We start from the raw sequence: 25052 nt of genomic DNA on the forward strand, positions 1-25052 counted from the left end.
GGTGATCGTCTAGTGAGGGAGTATAGTCAGAAAAATCAGTGACTGCAGGACATCCTGAAAACTGCTTTAACAGAGGTACATCTCTGAGAGATTCAGTATGGGAAGAAAGAACAAGAGCACTTAACTTTTGAGGATCATGGGGTTTGGGAGTTTTGTTTGCTGGAAGGAAGAGTCTTGTATATTTGAATGTTGAGGGAAGAGTATTGGTGGAGAGAAATTAGTGAAGATAAGAAATGGAGAGAATAATTGGTATATCAGGACCTTGAATAGACAGGCAAAGATAATATCAAGGGTCCCATTAGAAGGGGGACACTTGATCTGGCACATGAAGGGCACCATGACTACATGGAAGGAGGAAATAGTAAGTGTCAATACAACTAAATATGTGACTTTGGCAGAGTTCAAGAAATGCAAACCCAGTTTCCGGTATTTTAGAACTTGATGTCATCTATTGAAAATACATGGATGCAGTTTTCAGAGAAGGTAGTAAAGGTTTGAAATAGCAGTTTTAATGAATGGAAGCGGGAGCTGATTAGGGGCACACAGGATTGCTGGTCAGTATTGTATGCTCTGTTGAAGGTGTAGCTCACAGCTGTGCTATGACACAGAAATTAAAACAGTGAATGACACAGACTTAACAATTGTCTCAAAATTGTTGAAGTCATGGGTATAAGGAACAAAATAAAATCACTAGAAGGCTTATAGGAGGGATCAATGACCTGATGAGATAGACACATGAGTGTCAAACAGAAAATTTTGAAACTTGAAGAGATAGGAAGTAGTAATCAAATTTTGATATAGACATTTTAATATAACTTTTTGTAGAAGAATTATTAGAAAAGCTACTTTTTTAGGTTTATAAAGAAATATATCTGTATTTTTTTAAAGCTGCCAGCCCTCCTTCTCTATCACAGTTTAGTCCCCAGAGAAACTTGTGTTAATAGTTTGCAGATTGTGACATTGAAGTTTGTAATGTCTGAAGTAGAATAAAGTCTAGTATGTACCCACAAAGTGAAAGTGAAAGTGTTAGTCCCTCAGTCATGTCTCACTTTGCGATCCCATGGACTGTAGCCATGGAATCCTCTATCTAACTATGGAATTAAATTCTCCAGGGAAGATTACTGGAGTGGGATGCCATTCCCTTCTCCAGGGGATCTTCCCGACCCAGGGATAGAACCCTGATCTGCATTGCAGGCAGTTTATTTACCGTCTGAGCCACCAAGGAAGCCCCAGTGTAGCCACAAGAGGTTGCTAAAGAGTTGTGAAGGTGAGGAGCTAGGTGTTGGTTGTGTTCCATGCTAGAGTGGATTTACATTGTTCTTTTCTAATTTGGTTTCCTCAAATCAAGAGGGAAATTTAGAGGCTTTCAATTCTCAGAGTACCCTAGGAATTCGAATCAGTTCCGGAATGGACCTGGTAGTCAATGTTAGGAGTCAGATATGTCCAAATCTAATGTTTCAGAAGAGACTTACGTCTTCAGACTCATACCATTGCAGACCTATTCTCCTATTGAAAAGAAAAAAAAACAAATTGAGAATGGGAAACACTAACTTTTTGTCAGCCATTCCAGTTGGCTAGGTTTTCTTGTGATCTGTGAAAAGAATCAAAATTATAGAAAGAGATAAATCCTGTATATATACATTTTAAAAGATTTTTAAATGAGAAATAGGCTTATAAAATGCAGTGTAATGCTCTTTTTGATTAAAATGGCCTAGATAAACCCAATGGGTTAAAATATTATTAAGGGCTTTGTGAGGATATGATAGCATACTTGAACTGATTTATGTTTTCCTTTGGAGTAGTTTAGAAGCTGAAATTGATTTATGATCATGGTTTTACCTTTTTATTTTCACTTGAAGTAAAATGCAAATAACCCTCTAATTCTAGGAGACATAAAATGTATTTCCTTTGTTTTGGCAAAGATTGATTTGAGTACAGGAAATCAAATAAAAATATATTGTCCTTATTATTCACCTTATTTTCAGTTTTTTTTCATATAAAAAGAAAAACCATTCCTACCAAATTTAAGCAAAGGGAAATTAGTTCACTCCATGATTCTGTAAACATTTGAAAAACAAACAGTAGAAAGGATATGGGGATTTAGCAGCAGGCTTACCAAGAAAAAAGCTCTTAGCCTGTCTTGTCTTTGGAGAGAAGGATGCTCATGTCATTAAAACAACAGAAAGAGCAACAGAATCCCTTGTGATTTAAAAAAGGTTACTTTTTCTTCTTTTTTTTTCACTTCTTTGTGCTTTTGTTGACTATTGGATATTTGCTGGAAAGGCAAAAGTATAGCCACCCAAATATACAAATGCATTTGTGCTAATATACTGAGATTGTGTATGCCAGTAATACAAGAAACGTGGGTGAGGAGTAGAGTCCTTATCCTAGCTATATGTCAATGTAACATTTATTTCCTCTCAGTGCTGACAGTAGAGCAAAATTATGGGATGTGAGGAGAGCATCAGGATGTTTGATAACTCTTGATCAGCATAATGGGAAAAAGTCGCAAGCAGCTGAATCAGGTAATGAAAACTGCATTAATATACGAATATGACATTGGCAATATTTTTATATTGAAAAATTTGAATTGAAACCAGATAATAAATAGATGTTGACAAACTATAGATTTTATATTTTTTTTAAAAGGCATTCACAATGAATCAATTTCTAAATTTACATCAACTAATTATGGTTGTCTTTCTTCAAAATACAAGTATGTCATTCCTTCTGTTCCTGAATTTTTTAATGTATTGGTAGAAACTTTTTTTTTGCTCACATGAGGCCAACTAATAATGCAAATTCAGTACCATTTAGGAAGTTATAATAAAGGAATGGTAACATTTTATGGCAAGTTTGTCACAATAAAATTTGCGGTTGTATGAAATTTGAGTCCACTGCAATCTAGGAGACAAAGTAATTCAATTGCATTTTTACAATAGAGTGTAATTTCTATGTAGATTAAAATTCTGATTTAGAATTAAATTTGGACCAGAAATACATTCAGATGAACTATTTAAAACCTATGTTTGTTTTAATAATCTTTTAAATTAAGTTAATTAGACTATTGAAGATTATGGTTTCTTAAACCTGTTCATTTTGAAAGTAATATCACTTTTGATTGAGACTGGAACAGTTATCTTTAAGAAGGAAATATTGGTATTATTGATTTTTAATAGTCCATGATGGAGAAGGCAGTGGCAATCCACTCCAGTACTCTTGCCTGGAAAATCCCATGGACAGAGAGGAGCCTCGTAGGCTGCAGTCCATGGGGTCGCTAAGAGTCGGACACAACTGAACGACTTCACCTTCACTTTTCACTTTCATGCATTGGAGAAGGAAATGGCAACCCACTCCAGTGTTCTCGCCTGGAGAATCCCAGGGACGGGGGAGCCTGGTGGGCTCTGTGGGGTCGCACAGAGTCGGACACGACTGAAGCGACTTAGTAGTAGTCCATGAAGTGATTTTTAGATTGAAAATAGAGTATTAATATATGAGAAGTTTAAAAGGTATTTAATTAAAATTTTTACTGTTTCTGTATTTAATTAAGAGTTGACTCATCTGATGCTGGGAGGGATTGGGGGCAGGAGAAAAAGGGGACGACAGAGAATGAGATGTCTGGATGGCATCACCGACTCAATGGAAGTGAGTTTGAGTGAACTCCGGGAGTTGGTGATGGACACGGAGGCCTGGCGTGCTGCAATTCATGAGGTCGCAAAGAATCGGACACGACTGAGCGACTGAACTGAACTGAATAGCATAGCTTACTTCCTGAAGAAAAATTTTATTTGGCAACATTTTTTCCATTTGGTTTTCCTGTTTTCCTCTATAATTATGGTTCTAATTGTATAGCTTATTATATTCAAATAATCGAAAGGATTCTTTTTTTAAATTGAAATGTAGTTTATTTCAATTTTGTGTTAATTTCAAGTGTACAGCAAAGTGATTCACTTAAACATATGTATATATTTAAATAATTTTAAATATAATCAACTTACGTATTTTAAGTAGTTCAGATAGTTGTCCTTTACTGTGTTTAAAGGACATTATGTCCTTAATGTGTTTAATATATTTAATAACTATGTCATCAAGCATTACCTGTGTTGAATTTATAAGAAGAGATAATCTGAATTGTGTTTTTCATTGCAGCAAACACTGCTCATAATGGAAAGGTTAACGGCTTATGTTTTACAAGTGATGGTCTTCATCTACTCACTGTTGGCACAGATAATCGAATGAGGCTCTGGAATAGTTCCAATGGAGAAAATACACTGGTAAGACCTTTTTAAGTACTTTGAACCTTTTGGATATACATTAAAGAAATGGATCTGTGACATACACTTGGTGTTTTTCTGTAGATTTAACTTTGTTTCTTGCCTCTGAATCATAGCTTTCATTTTATATTTTCCATTAGTGAAATTCCACATAATTCTCAACTCCACATAATCCACTCCACCTTACCCCCACTCCACTCTCCTCACTTAGTGGAGAATCACTAAGCAGTGATTAGAGTGATTAGCAGTGGAGAATCACTGCTCTACTGAGCCACTGTGCATAATGGGAATGTGCCATGTCTCAAGTATGTTGAAGAAGAATAAAAGATTGAGAGCAACTGATATAAATTAAAGCTATATAGTTAAATAGTCAAATTTTGTACTGTATCTGACTTGTAAGCAAAATCCAAAATGAATGTTACAATAACAAAATGTATACCACTTTTAATACTGAAGTAGATGTGTTCTAAAAGTACTGTATTCTTTTTTTTTAATTGAAGTGTAGTTTATTTCAATTTTGTGTTAGTTTCAGGTGTACAGCAAAGTGATTCACTTAAACATATGTATATATCTGTATATATCTATTTTTTTAATTCTTTTCCTTTATAGGTTATTATAAGATATTGTATATAGTACCCTGTGCTATATAGTAAATCCTTGTTGTTTATATATTCTATATATGGTGGTGTGTATCTATTAATCTATTAACAACAACAGTAATATCTATTAATCCCATACCTCTAATATTTCTGCCCCACCCCACCCCGCCTCACCGTCTCTTTGGTAACCATGACTTTGTTTTCTGTGTCTGTGGGTCTGTTTCTGTTTTGTAAATAAGTTTATCTGTATAATTTTTTAGAACCCACATGTAAATGATAGCATATAATATTTATCTTTGACTCACTTCACTTAGTATGATAATCTCTAGGTTCATCCTTGTTGCTGCAAATGGCATTTTTTTTTAATGGCTGAGTAATACTCTAGTGTGTGTGTGGGTGTGTATATATCTCACATGTTCTTTATCCATTCATCTGTCAGTGGACATTTAGTTTGCTTCTGTGTCTTACTATAAATAGTTAAGCTGTGAATATTGGGGTCTGTGTATCTTTCTGAATTAGCATTTTCTTCTTTTCCAGATACATGTCTAGGAGTGGGGTTACTGGATCATATGATAACTCTGTTTTCAGTTTGTTAAGGAACAGCCATACTGTTTTCCACTGTGGCTGCACCAGTGTACATTCTCACCAACAGTGTGGCTCCCCTTTTCTCCACAGCCTTTCCATGAAAATGCTGAATTCCTATGTGGTGATTAATTTTTAGTACTTTTTAAAAATTTTATGTTATGGTCCTTACCAGATGTACCTCTTGTTTTAGTAACTTTCAGAATAGGCTTCCAAAAGTTTTTAATTTGGTGATAATACTAACAGCTAATATTTATCAAGCACTTATATCCTAGTTACTATGCTAATAAAAATTATCTTTTACTGTGTAGGCCAGGCTACATATGGTCTTATTTAATGACCACATCAACACTCTGAAGGTTCTTCTTATTATAGTATCTATTTTACACATGAGTAAAATAATACATAAAATTAGGTAACTTGCCTGAGTTTGAATAGCTAGAAAACAACAGTGTGACTCTAGATTCCACTGTCAGCATAATGCTGATTATACCCATTCCCATAGTCGCTCAGTCGTGTCCGACTCTTTGCAACCCCATGAATCGCAGCATGACAGGCTTCCCTGTCCATCACCAACTCCTGGAGTTTATCCAAACTCATGTCCATCAAGTCAGTGATGCCATCCAGTCATCTCATCCTCTGTCATCCCCTTCTCCTCTTGCCCCCAATCCCTCCCAGCATCAGGGTCTTTCCCAGTGAGTCAACTCTTTGCATCAGGTGGCCAAAGTATTGGAGTTTCAGCTTCAGCATCAGTCCTTCCACTGAACACCCAGGACTGATTTCCTTTAGGATGGACTGGTTGAATCTCCTTGCAGTCCAAGGGACTCTCAAGAGTCTTCTCCAACACCACAGTTCAAAAGCATCAGTTCTCCAGCACTCAGCTTTCTTTATAGTCCAACTCTCACATCCATACATGACCACTGGAAAAACCATAGCCTTGACTAAACAGACCTTTGTTGGCAAAGTAATGTCTCTGCTTTTTAATATGCTGTCTAGGTTGATCATAACTTTCCTTCCAAGGAGTAAGCATCAAAATTTCATGGCTGCAATCACCAACCATCTGCAGTGATTTTGGATTATTATGTACCTAAACAGTCATTGTCGGAGAAGGCAATGGCACCCTACTCCAGTACTCTTGCCTGGAAAATCCCATGGATGGAGGAGCCTGGTGTCCATGGGGTCGCTAAGAGTTGGACACAACTCAGCGACTTCACTTTCACTTTTCACCTTCATGCATTAGAGAAGGAAATGGCAACCCACTCCAGTGTTCTTGCCTGGAGAATCCCAGGGACAGGGGAGCCTGGTGGGCTGCCGTCTGTGGGGTCACACAGAGTCGGACGTGACTGAAGCGACTTAGCAGCAGCAAACAGTCATTGTAAGGGCAGAATGGAAGTAGGTAAAGAGTTGGACCATAACCTGCTGAGTAATAGGCATATCATAAATGATAACCATCTTCATTGTAGGGTGCTGCCTGCTGAGTAGTATCCTTACTATTTTGAGAAAAATGTGTAAATACATGTTTCAGATATATATATAATTATTTGTAATTTATATACACCTAGTGTTGTGAATCTATATATTTTATTAAAGCTTATTTTCTTATTTTTTTTAGTTAAAAAGAAACAGAAATTCTCACATTTTCCTCTCACACAATATGGATCATCTTACAGACTCCTTGAGGTGCCGGCTGCACTCTGCAAGGAGACCATTGCCTTGGAGTACAGAACACGTACCCACAGTCAAAATTCACAGAGAAATAGCTTTTGTCACAACAACAAAATTTTAAAATAGCTATTCTGGTATTTACTGTTTTAGTTACTGATGTTATCATTCACCCAGTTACCAATGTCTAGAAACTGGGAGTCTGTCCTTTATTCTTCCCTTCCTAAATCCCACCTTCCTAATTAAGTCAAATTACAGGTCCTGTTAATTATTTCTTCGTTTTTTCATAGTTGTCTTCCCTTCCAGCCTTACTCTGGACCCTCAGGATTGCTCTCTTTAATTACTCTAAGTCCTTCTAACTTTTCCCAAACTCATCTCCCAATGAAAGTCTTTCAGTATTTCGTCAGTACACTTTCAGGTCATTAAAATAATGTTTTTGCCTACTGTCCAAAAGGCCTTCGTAAGCTGGCTCTTCTGACTCACCAGCTTTATATCATCATATCTTGTCACTTCCCCATTTTTTCCCTGCCCTTAGTTCTATTGAGTTACTTAGAGGTCTTAAATATGCCAGGCTTTCTCACCCTTCCATTCTGCTGCATAGACTGCTGCCTTTGCTTTAGAATACTCTCTTCTGTGCTAGCTGCTTCTCAGCTTTCAAAATTCATCTCAGGCACAACTTCTCTTTAACTCCTCTAGTTCAGCTTACATGATTCCACAGTACCTAGTGCTCACTAGTATTACAGTAGATTGTGATCATCATTTAGTGGAATGAAAGAAAAATAATTTACAACAGTGTAGTACTATACTTTTTGATTACTGTAACCTAGATTAGTTTCTGATTCTGTCGTTTACTAGCCAAGAGACCTTGGTTGAAATACTTAACCTTTCTAAGTGTTTTCTTTTTGTTTAATAATGCTGCCTGTCTCATAGTATTGTTTTGCATATTACATGAAATAATACATGTAGAACATTTAGTACACATTGTCTGTTACTTACAGCAAATGTTAACATTCAGTAAATGTTGAAAAGTGAAAGTGTAATTTTCTCAGTCATGTTCAGCTCTTTAAGAGTAGGAGCCCACCAGGCTCCTCTGTCTGTGGAATTCCCCAGGCAGGATTACTGGAATGGTTTGCTGTTTTCTTCTCCAGTGGTTCTTCCTCACCTGTCATTAATTATGCTGATAGTTGTTTGACAGTGAAATGAGCTGTCTTATGACGGAGTCTGTGCATCACTGTAGGTGTTTACGCAGTGAGAAGATGTATATATTTCTGGGACAATAAAAGGAATTCATAAGATAAGGAATTGTATTTGCCATCATCCTATCCAACATCTATGAAATTTTCCTCCCCATCAAAATCTTTTCAAAGCCTGTACATAACTACTTGAAGACATCATAACCAAAAGTAGCCTGTTATTCAGTTCAGTTCAGTTCAGTTGCTCAGTTGTGTCCGACTCTTTGCGACCTCATGAGCCGCAGCACATCAGGCCTCCTGTCCATCACCAACTCCCGGAACCTACCCAAACTCATGTCCATTGAGTTGGTGATTCCATCCAACCATCTCATTCTCTGTCGTCCCCTTCTCCTCCTGCCCTCAATCTTTCCCAGCATCAGGGTCTTTTCAGATGAGTCACCTCTTCCCATCAGGTGGCCAAAGTATTGCAGTTTCAGCTTCAGCGTCAGTCCTTCCAATGAACACCCAGGACTGATCTCCTTTAGGATGGACTGGTTGGATCTCCTTGCAGTCCAAGGGACTCTCAAGAGTCTTCTCCAACACCACAGTTCAAAAGCATCAATTCTTCGGTGCTCAGCTTTCTTCACAGTCCAACTCTCACATCCATACATGACCACTGGACAAACCATAGCCTTGACTAGACGGACCTTTGTTGGCAAAGTAATGTCTCTGCTTTTTAATATGCTGTCTAAGTTGGTCATAACTTTCCTTCCAGGGAGTAAGCATCTTTTAATTTCATGGCTGCAATCACCATCTGCAGTGATTTTGGAGCTCCAAAAAATAAAGTCAGCCACTGTTTCCTCTGTTTCCCCGTCTGTTTTCCATGAAGTGATGGGACCAGATTCCATGATCTTAGTTTTCTGAATGTTGAGCTTTAAGCCAACTTTTTCACTCTCCTCTTTCACTTTCATCAAGAGGCTCTTTAGTTCTTCTTCACTTACTTTCATAATAATATATAGTATGATATTTGTCACACTGCTTTTTATGGTAAATACTTACAGTCATAAAATTGGGAGCCTAGATAATCATCTAGCACAGTGTATGACACTAAGCACTTAGTAAATGGTAGATCTCTCCTTCTCTTAATCTGTTATTAGAACTTCATTCCATAGATATTGAAAAGGTACTGATAGTTTAGAGCCCAAAGGTGATTTGATCACAACAGTGAGTTACCAAGATTAATAGGACAGTAAGTTGCAAAATGGATTGCAGGGGGAGCACCTAAAACCACAGACAGAAGTTAGAGAGCTAGTTCAGTATTTATACCTCATTGAACACTTTCCAGTTCACATTTGGGACGGAATGTGGTATAATGGAAAGAACATAAGTTTTGTAGGTAGGTATTCTGATGTATGAAAAAGACCATTACAGTCTAGCAGTTCATAATTTTTCTAGGAGGAACAGAAAATTGCTAGTTGAGATTTTTCTTTTTCTGCTAGTTGTATTTTTTCTCCATCCTCCCACCCTGATGTTATTCTACAAGTTGTTGTACATGAAGGATCAAAATACACAAGTGGGGAAATGTTATACTTTTAAATATATAAGAATGAATAAATCTAGGGACTCACTGAATACTTTTGTATCCTAGGTTTTCTCTTATGCATTATTTCTTTTTATTTTTCACAATCTCTGGTAAACAATTTTATTTCCTTTTAATATGTTAGAAGAATGAAACTCAAAAGTTAAGTCATTCATTACTCATAAGAGTCAGAAAAAAGGTAGGGGAGTGGAGTTGGTTTCAGAAACCCAAATCTACTGATTTTAAGTTTAACGTTTTAACATTTCACTATACTACTCCTTCAGTGGGATTGCTGAATACATGTGCTCATTTCTGTCACATGTAAATCTCAATGGTGTGTAAGCCAAGTGTAGTATCCATAATTACCATTGCATATCCTTTTGAGCCTCACACATACACATGTGCACAAATACACACGAACACACACATGCACATACACCACTCCCACCCAACCTTTAGAAAAAGAAAAAAGGGAAAATCACTCACTGTTTAAACTCCAGTATTAGCCATAGTAAAGGGAGATTTTGGTGATCTCACTCATAATTCTCAGATCATTAGATACTGGTTTTATACTTACCTTAAGCTACTTATCTAAATTATCAGCAGAAAGTAAACCTGTCAATATCTTTAGCCCAAAGCTTCTCAGACTTTGATGGACTTAGAGATCATCTGGGGATCTTGTTAAAATGAAGATTGTAGTTCAGTAGGTTGGGATGGGGTCTGGAATTCTGTTTCTAATTGTGCAGGTGATGCTGATGTTGTTGGGCTTGCAACTTTGGTGTACAGGTGCGGAATTATTAGTTTGTTGCAAATATATAATTTTTTATATAAAGCTGCAATTAGAGTATATATACTATTTGTGTTCTTTTCTTTTTATACTTTTATTTCCATTTTCTACATAATTTCAAACTTATAATTTTTAACTGCTGTATAAGCTAGAATTAATATAATACTCTTAGGAATTTACATCTGTTCTCAATTACTCTGCCATTCTAGATAAGGCCACATTGAACTCCTCTGGGCGTATTTTTTTGCTGTTTAATTTATTAGCCTAAGATGAATTCCCAGTAGTAGTTACTAGGTCAAGGAGTAAGAATATCTTTGTTGTTTAATGGGTATAGAATTTCAGTTTTGCAAGATAGAAAATGGATGGTAGTGCTGGTTGCCCAGCAGTGTAAATATGCTTTATGTCACTGATGTGTGTCAGTCATGTAGGACTTTTTGTGACCCCAGGGACAGTAGCCCGCCAGGCTCCTCTGTCCATGAGATTATCCTGGCAAGAATACTGCAGTAGGTTGTCCTTTCCTCCTCCAGGGGATCTCTCTGACCCAGGGATCAAACCCACATCTCTTGCGTTTCCTACATTGGCAGATGGATTCTTTACCACTAAGCCACCTGGAAAGCCCTAATGTCACTGAACTGTATATTTAAATACGGTTAAGATGGCAAATTTTGTGTTATATGTATTTTTTCTTTATACTATAAATTTTGTTACATGTATATTTATATATAAATTTTATGTTATATGTATTTTATATATGTATAAAAAGAAAGTTATTCTCTCTCCAAAAATGTATTTATATATACATATGTGTCATTATTAAGGTATACTTTATATTTTGTTGCATAATAAACCATTTGGCCTTTTAAAAGGGAAGACCAAATTACAGTGCCATCTACATATTTACTTCACTTGTACTAATATTGAGTGTCTTAATGGTTTATTAAAATTTTTGCTAAACGATCTAAAATAATTTTTCAAGGTTACCTTAATTTGCATTTTTATTTCTATCAAGGCTGAAATGTGAACATTTGTTTTTGTGGGTCATTTTACTATTTGTACTTCCCTTGTATGCAAAATGTACATATATGTCATTGGTCCTTGTTTCTATTAGGACACTAATCATTTTCTTTAGACTTATTGGAGCTGTTTCTATAGTATAATATTTTAAGTAAATAGTTGTCTTTATTGTCTTTTTAATTCATATTTAAGTAACTTTATGCTTTTACATCCTGCAGGTCAACTATGGAAAAGTATATAATGATAGTAGAAAAGGATTGAAATTCACTGTCTCCTCTGGCTGCAGTTCAGAATTTGTTTTTGTACCATATGGTAGCACCATTGCTGTTTATACAATTTACTCTGGAGAACAGATAACTATGCTTAAGGGACACTATAAAAGTGTTGACTGCTGTGTATTTCAGTCTAATTTCCAGGTAAGAATGATACTTAAGGGAATTTAAAATGTTCGGGTAGCTAGCTTGCCAAAACCTATGGGTTTTGTTTTTTTAACATCTTAATCTTTCTCTTTAGTCTCACCAATGGAACAGAGTGTTTTCTCCATAGAACTTTTGCATAGATTATCTCATATGCTCCTTTAAGTGATTCTTAAGTGTAGCGAGATTGTTGGGATTTTTCCCTGCATTGTAGATGAGGAAAATGAGGCTTATAAAAATTAAATACCGAGAAAATGAAAATTGTGGGTTATTGCTGCTGCTGCTAAGTGGCTTCGGTCATATCCGACTCTGTGTGACCCCATAGACGGCAGCCCACCAGGCTCCTCTGTCCCTGGGATTCTCCAGGCACGAATACTGGAGTGCCATTTCCTTCTCCAGTGCGTGAAAGTGAAGTTGCTCGGTCGTGTCCAACTCTTCGCGACCCCATGGACTGTAGCCTACCGGGCTTCTCCGTCCATGAGTTAGTGCTTGGAGGGACTTTATCACCTATTCAGTCACTCATTAATAGGCATTACTTAATCTGTGTCTGACACTGTGAAGTAAGATATACAGGGCTAGTTTTCAGCTAGCACACGTCTATATGGCAGTATTCATTATTAAAATACTCAAACACATATCCTTTAGTTTGTTACATAGCTTTTGTACTAAGCCCCTTACATGACCTCCAGCTTCACCATATTTCCTAGAGCCTCCTAGACCTTACTTCAACCTAGTAACTAAGAGGGACCTTTAAAACCCTGCTTCTACTCTATGTCCAGTATCTCTTCTGATTGGCCAGTTTCCTGATGTACTGCTACTGCTGCTAAGTTGCTTCAGTCGTGTCCGACTCTGTACGACCCCATAGACGGCAGCCCACCAGGCTCCCCCGTCCCTGGGATTCTCCAGGCAAGAACACTGGAATGGGTTGCCATTTCCTTCTCCAGTGCATGAAAGTGAAAAGTGAAAGTGAAGTCACTCAGTCATGTCCGACCCTCAGCGACCCCATGGACTACAGCCTACCAGGCTCCTCCGTCCATGGGATTCTCCAGGCAGGAGTACTGGAGTGGGGTGCCGTTGCCTTCTCCGCCTGATGTACTACTTCTTAACTATTTTTAGTGTTGCTTCTGGGAAACTAGTACTAAGGCAACGAGGGGGTGATATAACCTGCCTCAAATCTGCAAGTAGATTGACAGAGGGTGATTATCCATTCAAAGAAATTTATAGAATACAGTACTTTTCTTATTCAGAGTCACTAGAGACAAAGCCAAGATTTTAATTCAAGTATTCTGACTACCAGCTATCGCTTTTCACCGTATCAGAGCTTCCTAGCAGATGTTCCTGCTAGGAAGATTGGACTGAAAGTGAGTGAAGATGGATTAGAACAGATTAAAAGTAAGTAAAGATAATTGATTCCTCTCAGTCCCTGAAATCACTGGACCAGGTCTAGCCAGAAAGCTGAGGCCAGTTGCCTCTTGACAAACATCATTTCTGCATGTGCTATGTACTAAGAAAGATTTTAATTACTTTATTATATCAGAAAGCTTCCAGCTCTTATCCCATTCCATCTATTATGATTTATGAAAAGGAAGATAATTATAAATCTAATTATAAAAGTAAAAGAGTAGTGCTTTTGCATCCATTTAGCAGCAGAACCCTTTTACCAATTATATATTACACAAAAACTCGCTATTGGAAAATAAAATTGATATTTATAGTAATTCTGCTATAAATATAAAAATTTGAAGATATATCCAACATCAAAATAAATAATGATAATAGTTGATTATTTTCTATTGACTAGAATAGGGATTCCTGAATCCATTCTGCTACTAGTAATTAACCTAATAACTTGAAAGTCTGATGAGGAATGGATATTACATAGTCTCAAAGTTTCACCCTACAAAATATTAACTACAAAGATAAAATAATTTTACCTTGACTAAGACTGGCAGGCATCAGCTTAGTCAAATTGCCAAAGTGTATGTGATATTCCTGGCAAAGATATAGCACTTTCATTTAATCATGAGAAAACAAGGTTACCTGACCTTAGTTTATCTTAAGTATATAATCTTGTCTTCTCAGGAACTAAATTGCTCTGCAGCACTGGGCATATGAAAATATCTTTGCACCATCCACAGTAACCGTGCATTCTAAATTTTAAACAGTACAGTCTGTAGAATTTTGTTCCATCTAGGAAATTTGATAATGTGTTAGTTCAGTTCAGTCGCTCAGTCGTGTCCAACTCTTCGCAACCCCATGAATCGCAGCACGCCAGGCCTCCCTGTCCATCACCAACTCCCGGAGTTCACTCAGACTCACGTCCATCGAGTCAGTGATGCCATCCAGCCATCTCATCCTCTGTTGTCCCCTTCTCCTGCCCCCAATCCCTCCCAGCATCAGAGTCTTTTCCAATGAGTCAACTCTTCGCATGAGGTGGCCAAAGTACTGGCGTTTTAGCTTTAGCATCATTCCTTCCAAAGAACAACCAGGACCAGTCTCCTTTATAATGGACTGATTGGATCTCCTTGCATAATTTACTTAATTTTCTTTACATCTATATTTCCTATAAGTTACTTCATAATCTTATTTTCTGTTTACCAAGAACCTTTACTTTTATTTTTTTTAGAAAAATACTGATTTTACTATGCCTCAAATCTCTTTTGAGATGAATAAAAATAAAACTAAATAATTTAATACCAGATCAGAAAGAAAGTTGTAGTGTTAGAAATATTTGTGTAGAAATACATTTGTGAGAAAAGTAAACAGTCAGAGTTTTAACTTAACATTTTGCTGATTTTTCTTTTTAGCCCTTATTCTTTGCTTAGTAGCTTTTTAAAAAATTGACCTAGTGTTTTACATCCTGTTTTTTTCTTTTCACTCTGTATTTGGTTTATATCCTACTCCTTTCTCTTTAATGACACTATTTTCCAGTGTCATTAAATATTCTTCAAAAACAAATGTAGTGGCTATATATCATATTAATGCAGCATAGATTTATATATAAATCATAACCCTAGACAATAATATTTGGAAAATTATTGTTTTATTATAAATATAATATTGGTGATAATAACCTTGAATTTCATACGTGTCTTTAGCATGACTTCTTAGAAATGTATACAAAAACTTCTGACACATACAGAGATTTCAGTTTCTGAAAGGATTATATCAATTTATACCCTCTGTATGTGAGAGTATCTATTTCACTGCCCCACAGAAATATTTTCAGTACTAGCCAATATAACATATTTCTGAAGTTTTGTCAGAAGAAGAACGAACATTGTTAAGCATGTACAGACACCATATCCATAAAGACATTGCCATTGACTGCATCAGTCCCAGCTTATAAAATAAGCTTCTCAACAAGCTTGGCATATGAATCTTAATGCTCTTCATTAGTTAGTTAGGCAGTTTTGAGCTAAATAAAACTTTTTTTCAATTCCTGGCCTATTTTAGCTAGAAACTCTTATGGTTCCTGCAAAGTAGTTACCTGAGGAGGCTTTACAAATAGCTGAGGAAAAAAGAAAAGGAAAAGGCAAGGGAAAAATGAAAAAATACATCCAACAGAATGCAGAGTTCTACAGAATAGCAAAGAGATGGGAAGGCTTTCTTAAATGAACAGTGCAAAAAAATAGAGGAAAACAATAGAATGTGTAAGACTCGAGATCTTTTCAAGAAAATTGAAGATGTCAAGGGAACATTTCATGCAAGGATGGGCATGATAAAGGACAGAAATGGTAAGGACCTAACAGAAGCAGAACAGACTAAGAAGCGGTGGCAAGAATACACAGAAGAACTATACAAAAAAGATGTTAATGACCTGGATAACCACAGTTGTGTGGTCACTCACCTAGGGTTGGACATCTTGGAGTGTGAAGTTGAGTGGGCCTTAGGAAGCATTACTACCAACAAAGTTAGTGGAGGTCATGGAATTAAGCTGAGCTATTTAAAATCCTAAAAGATGATGCTGTTAAAGTGCTGCACTCAATGTGTCAGAAAATTTGGAAAACTCAGCAGTGAACACATATCTGGAAAAGTTCAGTTTTCATTCCAATCCTGAAGAAGGGCAATGACAAAGAATGTTCAAAGCACTCATTTCACTTACTAGCAAAGTTATGTTCAAAATCCTTCAAGCTAATGGCTCCAGCAGTACGTGAACCAGGAACTTCCAGATGTACAAGCTGGGTTTAGAAAAGACAGGAACAGAGATCAAATTGCAAACATTCGTTGGATCATGGAGAAAGCAAAGGAGTTCCAAAAATACATCTACTTCAGCTTCATTGACTATGCTAAAACCTTTGACTGTGTGGATCACAACAAAATGTGGAGAATTCTTACAGAAATGAGAGTACCAAACCATGTTACCTGTCTCCCGAGAAACTTGTATGCAGGTAAGGAAACAACAGTTAGAACCAGACATGGAACAACTGACTCATTCCAAAGTGGGAAAAAAGTATGACGAGGCTGTATATTGTCACCTTGCTTATTTAACTTATATACAGAGTAGAAGTGAAGTTGCTCAGTCGTGTCCAACTCTTTGCGACCCCATGGACTATAGCCTACAAGGCTTCTCCATCCATGGGGTTTTCCAGGCAAGAGTACTAGAGTGCGTTACCATTTCCTTCTCCCTGGGATCTTCCTGACCTAGGGATCAAATCCAGGTCTCCCGCATTGTGGGCAGACACTTTACGATCTGAGCCACCAGAGAGGCCCATATGCAGAGTACATCATGTGAAATGCCAGGCTGGATGAATCTCAAGCTGGAATCAAGATTGCTGGGAGAAATATCAACAGCCTCAGTTATGCAGATGATACCACTCTAGTGGCAAAAAGTGAAGAACTAAAGAGCCTCTTGATGAGAGTGAAAGAGGAGAGTGAATAAAGCTGGCCTAAAACTCAGCATTCAAAAAAACTAAGATCATGGCATCCACTTCATCACTTCATGGCAAATAAAAGGGGGAAGAGTGGAAGCAGTATCAGATTTTCTTTTCTTGGACTCTCAAATCACTGCAGATAATGACAAATTAAAATTAAAGCCATGAAATTAAAAGACACTTGCTCCTTGGAAGAAAAGCTATGACAAACCTAGACAGCATATTAAAAGGGAGAGACATCATTTTGCCCACAAAGGTTCTTATAGTCAAAGCTATGATTTTTCCAGTAGTCATGTATGGATGTGAGAGTTGGACCATAAAAAAATGCTGAGCACTGAAAAACTGATGCTTTCAAATTGTGGTGCTGAAGAAGACTCTTGAGAGTCCCTTGGTCTGCAAGGAGATCAAACCAGTCAATCCTAAAGGAAATCAACCCTGAATATTCACTGGAAGGACTGATGCTGAAGTTCCAATACTTTGGCCTCCTGATGCAAAGAGCCGACTAAGTGGAAAAGATCCTGATGCTGGGAAAGATTGAAAGCTAAAGAAGAGGGCAGTAGAGGATGTGGTGGTTAGATAGCATCACCAACGCAATGGACGTGAATTTGAGCAAATTCTGAGAGATAGTGGAGGACAGAGGACCCTGGTGTGCTACCATCCATGAGGTCACAGAGAGTCAGACACAACTTAGCAACTGAACAACAACGTATGGTTTCTTCATTGAAAGCCTTTATTAAAAGTTCAGTTATTGACGCAACCATTTTTTTATTCTCGGACACTTGAAATATATGGATACAATTGATTTAAAAAAAAAAAAAAAACTATGGCAATGATTTTTGTGAATTTTAACCATGTAAGCAAATTCTAACATTAGGATAATGCTATTTTAAAATACAAAACAAAGTTTTACTATTTCTTAAACAAACAGAAAAGGGCATCAATCCAGTTTCTTTAGGGAATAGAAATAGATTTCATCTAATCTAACCTAAGAATTAGTCATTTAAAAAATGGTTCATTTCAAATTGTCATCAGCTTTCAGCTGACCCACAACCACATCTTTGTTTTCTGTATTATAGGAACTTTACAGTGGTAGCAGAGACTGCAATATTCTTGCTTGGGTACCATCCTTATGTGAATCAGTTCCTGATGATGATGATGAGGTAAATATTATTTATACAAGTTGTACAGTGACTTCTAAATCATAAAAAAATTTTTACTAATTTACTTTAAATGGGAGAGGCTTTTAAAGCATTTCTTGCTATTTTCTGATTGTTTAAATAACTTACCTGTATAATACATAAGGAAAATTCAAAAAAATATTGAGAATTAAATAAATTTCTGAAGTTTATCAATTTTAACATTTTTATTTATTTCATTCTTGTTTTATCCTGTGCATATTTTTAACATAGTTAATATCATGCTTGAACATACAACTTAGCATCCTTCTTAGACTTTTTCCATGTCATTAATAACTATTTGTAAACATTGTCTTTCATAATATAGTTTTCTGTCATTCTTAGTTAGTTAGTTCAGTCGCTCAGTGATGTCTGACTCTTTGCCACCCCATGAATTGCAGCACACCAGGCCTCCCTGTCCATCACCAACTCCTGGAGTTCACTCAAACTCATGTCCATTGAGTCAGTGATGCCATCCAGCCATCTCATCCTCTGTCGTCCCTTTCTCCTCCTGCCTCCAGTCCCTTCCAGCATCAGGGTCTTTTCCAATGAGTCAACTCTTCGCATCAGGTGGCCAAAGTATTAGAGTTTCAGCTTTAGCATCAGTCCTTCCTATGAATATTCAGGACTGATTTCCTTTAGGATGGACTGGTTGGATCTCCTTGCAGTCCAAAGGACTCTCAAGAGTCTTCTCCAACACCACAGTTCAAAAGCATCAATTCTTCGGTGCTCAGCTTTCTTCACAGTCCAACTCTCACATCCATACATGACCACTGGACAAATCATAGCCTTGACTAGATGGACCTTTGTTGGCAAAGTAATATCTGCTTTTTAATATGCTGTCTAAGTTGGTCATAACTTTCCTTCTAAGGAGTAAGCGTCTTTTACTTTCATGGCTGCAACCACCATCTGCAGCGATGTTGGAGCCCAGAAAAATAAAGTCAGCCACTATTTCCACTATTTCCCCATCTATTTGCCATGAAGTGATGGGACCGGATGCCATGATCTTAGTTTTCTGAATGTTGAGCTTTAAGCCAACTTTTCCCTCTCCTCTTTCACTTTCATCAAGAGGCCCTTTAGTTCTTCTTTGCTTTCTGCCATAAGGGTGGTATCATCTGCATATCTGAGGTTATTGATATTTCTCCTGGCAATCTTGATTCCAGCTTGTGCTTCCTCCAGCCCAGCGTTTCTCATGATGTACTCTGCATACAAGTTAAATAATCAGGGTGACAGTGTACAGCCTTGATGTACTCCTTTTCCTATTTGGAACCAGGGATCAAACCCATACTTCCTACAGTGGAAGCATGGAGTCTTAACCAGTGGATCACCAGGGAAATGCCACGACTTCTTGGGACTTGAGTTATCTTGTATGACATTTTTAAGGTCCTTTATTCACACTGTCAAATTTTATCAGTTTGCACTTTTACCAGATAAATTAGTGTAAATATGACACTGTGAATAAAGAACCTGAAAAATGTTGTGGTAAAACAAAGATAAATAAGACATGGTCTCTGGTCTTAGATAGTAGCCTCTTAATTTTTTTATTTTCATGTCAAGCTATCTAAAGGTGAAATTTTATAGATATGTGTCTTATTTGGTTTAGTATGACTTTGAGTAGTTTTAGTGTATAGCTGCTTTAAAAACTGAATTTTTTCTTATACAAAGCTTAAAATGTTAATTACTGTGTCCTGCTGTTGGGGAATTATTGTATACATTAAATCTAACTTATAACACTAGGCCACACTAGAATGTTTAACAATCATTCATCAAATATAAACTATAAAAATAAAAGTAAATAATCTTTGACTTGTGTATGAAAAAAAGATAATAGAAGAAAACTGAAATTGTTTATTTTATAAAGATAGTATGTGACTCTGATGGTTTATTTCCTTATTATATAGTTATCGTGATAGTTTGATTCTTCCTCATCTGCAAGAATTTTTGTATATAGGCAATTAAGCTGAACAAGTATAAATCAAATAGGTATACACAAAAAACAAGTTAGGTTTTGTATTTACCTTTTAAAATGCACTATGTATATGCTTTCAGAGAAGGCAATGGCAACCCACACCAATGTTCTTGCCCCATGGGTGGAGGAGCCTGGTAGGCTACAGTCCATAGGGTCGCACAGAGTCGGACACGACTGAAGCGACTTGGCAGCAGCAGCAGCAGCATGTATGTGCTTTAAGATAAGCACCATTCTCTTTATAAGATGATAAATGATAAGATTATTTCCACAAAACTTTTGAAGATTCCTGTGAATATAAGTAGAACATGAATATGATCATGATGCAGATCTCAGTAGAGTAGTCTGTGTATACCAGACCCTCTTCCTTACATGTCAACTCTGTGCAATCCAATGGACTGCAGCCCACCAGGCTCCTCTGTCCACTGGATTCTCCAGGCAAGAATATTGGAGTGGCTTGCCATTTCCTTCTCCAGCCTTACATGAATACTTACTGTTTGACTGATATTTAGAAGTATTTTCATCTCACCTCTCAAATGAATGACTGCTGCAGTTCCTCAGAGAGGCAAGTTAACACAAAACACACACATATATACATTTACACACTCACCTGTCTTTAGTGTCAGGTAAACTAAATAATAGTAATACTGGTAATTGAGTTTGAATTCCAGTTCTGCCATTCATTAATGATCTAGGGCAAGTTTATAATATCTTCAAACATCAGAATCATTGAAGTAAAATTGTTCTTAGGTTACCTTTCAGATCGACTTTTTTTTTTTTCAATTTATTTATTTTAGTTGGAGGCTAATTGCTTTACAATATTGTGGTTTTGCCATACATTCACATGAATCAGCCATGGGTGTACATGTGTCCCCCATCCTGAACCCCCCTCCCTCTCCATCCCATCCCTCTGGGTCATCTCGGTGCACCAGCCCTGAGCACCCTGTCTCATGCATCGAACCTGGACTGGCAGTCTGTTTCATATATGGTAATATACATGTTTCAGTGCTATTCTCCCAGATCATCCCACCCTCTCCCTCTCCCACAGAGTCCAAAAGACTGTTCTATACATCTGTGTCCGTTTTGCTGTCTCGTATATAGGGTTATCGTTACCATCTTTCTAAATTCCATGTATATGTGTTAGTATACTGTATTGGTGTTTTTCTTTCTGACTTACTTCACTCTGTATAATCGGCTCCAGTTTCATCCACCTCATTAGAACTGATTCAAATGTATTCTTTTTAATGGCGGAGTAATACTCCATTGTGTATATGTACCACAGCTTTCTTATCCATTCATCTGCTGATGGACATCTAGGTTGCTTCCATGTCCTGGCTATTGTAAACAGTGCTGTGCTGAACACTGGGGTACACGTATCTCTTTCAGTTCTGGTTTCCTCCATGTGTATGCCAGCAGTGGGATTGCTGGGTCATGTGGCAGTTCTATTTCCAGTTTTTCAAGGAATCTCCACACTGTTCTCCATAGTGACTGTACTAGTTTGCATTCCCACCAACAGTGTAAGAGGGTTCCCTTTTCTCCACACCCTCTCCAGCATTTATTGTTTGTAGATTTTTAGATAGCAGCCATTCTGACCAGCATGAGATGGTACCTCAAATCGACTTTTGAGATGAAATATACTTCTCCATCAACCAAGACAGAATCCCTTAGGATTGTTTCTCCTGATACCCAACCTATAGAGGAGGATTTATTTCTACCATAAAAACCTGAAGGGCATTGGGCAATAGAAGCAAGTTTTATGATCTTTAAGCATAAATCCTATTATATAGTTGATAGGTTGCTTTTTTTTTTTTTGCTGGGGAAGTTTGTTTTATTTTTCTGATGGATCTGCCTTCCTTTTGCACACTCTTCCTAATATCTGGTCACACTCAAGGCAAGCCTATACAACTCCTAATCAGTTTTTCCTGCCTGAGATCTAGAGTGACTATATTACAATCTAAACCTGACTTCTCATCAAGAATCTTACTTTATTTTGACAGTTACACAGTATGTAACTTTTATTTAGATGTATAACCTTGGGGTCTTTCCTGGTAACTCTGTGTAAAGAATCTGCCTGGTAGTGCAGGAGACGCCAGTTCCATTCCTGGGTTGGGAAGATCCCCTGGAGAAGGAAATGGCAACTCAACTTCGGTATGCTTGTCTGGGAAATCCCATGGACAGAGGAGCGTGGCAGGCTACAGTCTGTGGGGTTGCAAAAGAGTCAGAATAAACAACAGTGATAAAATGTGTAATTGCTTTCTATATTCAGACAACCCTATGTTCTACCTTTAAAGACTTTCCACTAATTACCAGTAAAAAATTTTTGAATTTATCAAATTTAGTAAGATATATGTGTGGAAGATGTTAAAATTGGTTTCATTCTTCCTTCGCATTCTATGGACCTGAACTAGATCCCCTTTTAACTCTGATTTCCCTTCACAGCTATCAGCAGAATAGGCAGGCTGGTTAAATAGAGATGGATATGTTCAAGCATAGAAAGAATGTCCACTAGGAGGAGATGTTGTAGAGAAAACTGAAGTAATGGATGGTAGTTAAATTGATCCATAGGTCTCAAACAGTACTATATCAGGGGTGACATTTTTACTGCAGCTTTCAATTATAAGATGTTTTATTTGTGATGTTTAGCAATAAAATGTACTTCTAATAATACTGTAATACATTCATATTTTTTCTTTACTACTATAAATACAGTAAAATTTATATGCAACCACATTTCTAGTTTTCACTTATTTTTGTTTGCCTATCATAGCAACAATAATTTACATTAAAATATAATTCTGCTTCTCTGTTGATTCTTCAAATGAAACTTAAGTGTTTAATAGGTTATATATTGAGCTTCCATAGTGAAATTAGGAGACATGGCCTTTGTGTGACTTATCTACCTAAGGACATTTTTGGTAGACATCTAATGCAGAGTTAAAGGCTTTTAGAGATAGAGTAGGGAAAAATAATCACCTCACTGCAGAGGACAATGGGTCTTTAAATAAACTGTCACTAAATAACCTAACTTGGTAGTTAAATCATAAACCCAGAAAGGTAGGAATTTCAGTAAATGCTTGGTTGAAAGAATAAACGAACAGACTTCAGTATGCTACTCTTGCATATCAGTGGACTGCTACTGGAAATAAGTGAGTAGTTAGCTAAGCTTTGATAATAGTTTTGGATCTGGACACAGGGTATAATGGAATTTTGCTTGAACAACTAAGTAACAATGGCCAACATTATAAGATTAAGTAAAGGACTCAGATCTATAGCTTTCACAGCTATAAAGAATACCTAAATTAATATATTGTTTTCTGACTATCCTGGCTGACACTTGGGAAATTTACTGGAAACAGCCACTTTTTTCAGCTGTTATCATTGTTTGAATATTAAGAGTCTAAGCTATCATGTTCATCAAAAAGGAAATGAACATTCTTAAATATGCAGTAAGGGTTACCCTTAACATAAAATATTGGTGTATGTTGTAAAAGGTAATACTTCTAAAATAATTTAAGAATAATCTAAGTACTAATATGTTATTGGATTTGGGATGTGAACAAACTGACAGCAAATGTAAAAACTTCAAAATAAGAAGCACACATGATTCATAAAACCTAGGTACTCAAAAACAACAGAGATCATTTTAAAGTCCCTGAATCATTTGCCTAAGAATAAGAGGGTAGCCATTCAAACAAATTCCCCAAACAAGTGAATTGATTTGAACTACTACAAATAATTAAAATTCCTCTATTGCTGATTACATTTATTTAGGTACAGCTCTAAAGTTGTAAGAATACTGTGATGTTTTGTTGTTTTTGAAACACCATCTAATGCATATTCTCTTTCAAAGGGAAACCTGTGTGCTAATGACAAAATGTTAGCAAATCCAACACATTTTGTCTGTCTTTTTCCACTACTTTACTAGCTATAAAAACAAACAAACAAACCTCACTACTTCACACCAAAAAGGGTATTGCTCCATTTGATGAACACCTTATTCCCTGTATATGAATTTTGCTTATTTATAAAAATCAAGTCCACCAAAACAGTAAAAAATTGCTCACTTTAATATTTTGGGCTGTCAAGCCAGCCTGCAGACCTGAGTCCAGTCTTAGCCACACGGATATGAGCGTGCCCTGTACTCCTGGTAACTCCAAAGGGTTATAAAAAAAAAAAAAATGCCTTCATAATAGTAGTAGCATCTTGTGTGTCTGTGTCTGTGTATGAGGTAACTACATTGAGGGAAGCATAATTTGAATAAAGTCTGATATGTCTATTTAAAATGAAGTTGCATTGTTTTATATTGAATGTGGGTGTTTCTTAAGTTACTTTTGGTTTTAAATAGTTATATAGTTTCTTTCAAAATAATCTAGTTGCTTTTTATCTGATTTCATAATTATATTGTGAGCCTAAAATTATGAGGTAGAATAATTGAATCTTCTTTTTTGCTTCCTTTTTTAGACTTCAACCAGATCACAGTTAAATCCAGCATTTGAAGATGCCTGGAGCAGCAGTGATGAGGAAGGATGAATATCATTCTTAGTACCCTTTTTGTCTCTATCAAAACTTTTAAAACTGGACTATTTTATCTTTTCAGTTGTCCAGTTCAGTTCTGTTCGGTTGCTTAATCGTGTCTGACTCTTTGCGGCCCCTTGGACTGCAGCACGCCTCACCAGCTCCCGGAGTTTACTCAAACTCACGTCCATTGAGTCGGTGATGCCATCCAACCATCTCATCCTCTGTCGTCCCCTTCTCTTCTTCCCCTCAATCTTTCCCAGCATCAGGGTCTTTTCAAATGAGTCAGCTCTTCACATCAGGTGGCCAAAGTATTGGAGTTTCAGTTTTAGCATCAGTCCTTCCCATGAATATTCAGGACTGATCTCTTTTAGGATGGATCTCCTTGCAGTCCAAGGGACTCTCAAGAGTCTTCTCCAACACCACAGTTCAAAAGC

The 25052-nt window shown here is 36.9% G+C and overlaps 1 protein-coding gene across 4 annotated transcripts in view; it reads left to right on the forward strand.

The window, feature by feature from the left end:
- Positions 1-24693, forward strand: part of ERCC8 (ERCC excision repair 8, CSA ubiquitin ligase complex subunit) — a 50987-nt gene extending 26294 nt beyond the window's left edge. For 3 of the 4 annotated variants that reach the window (XM_024981281.2, XM_005221495.5, XM_059878719.1), the window contains 5 exons: positions 2425-2525; positions 4150-4274; positions 11888-12085; positions 18036-18119; positions 24562-24693. In XM_024981281.2, the coding sequence (XP_024837049.1) occupies positions 2425-2525; positions 4150-4274; positions 11888-12085; positions 18036-18119; positions 24562-24630 (577 nt within the window). In that variant the 3' untranslated portion in view covers positions 24631-24693. The remainder of the gene's footprint in view (positions 1-2424; positions 2526-4149; positions 4275-11887; positions 12086-18035; positions 18120-24561) is intronic. The other variant, NM_001110181.1, reaches the window with a different exon arrangement.
- The last annotated feature ends 359 nt before the right edge of the window (positions 24694-25052 follow it).

This window comes from Bos taurus, chromosome 20 (assembly GCF_002263795.3).
Source record: "Bos taurus isolate L1 Dominette 01449 registration number 42190680 breed Hereford chromosome 20, ARS-UCD2.0, whole genome shotgun sequence".
Classification (NCBI taxonomy): domain Eukaryota; kingdom Metazoa; phylum Chordata; class Mammalia; order Artiodactyla; family Bovidae; genus Bos; species Bos taurus.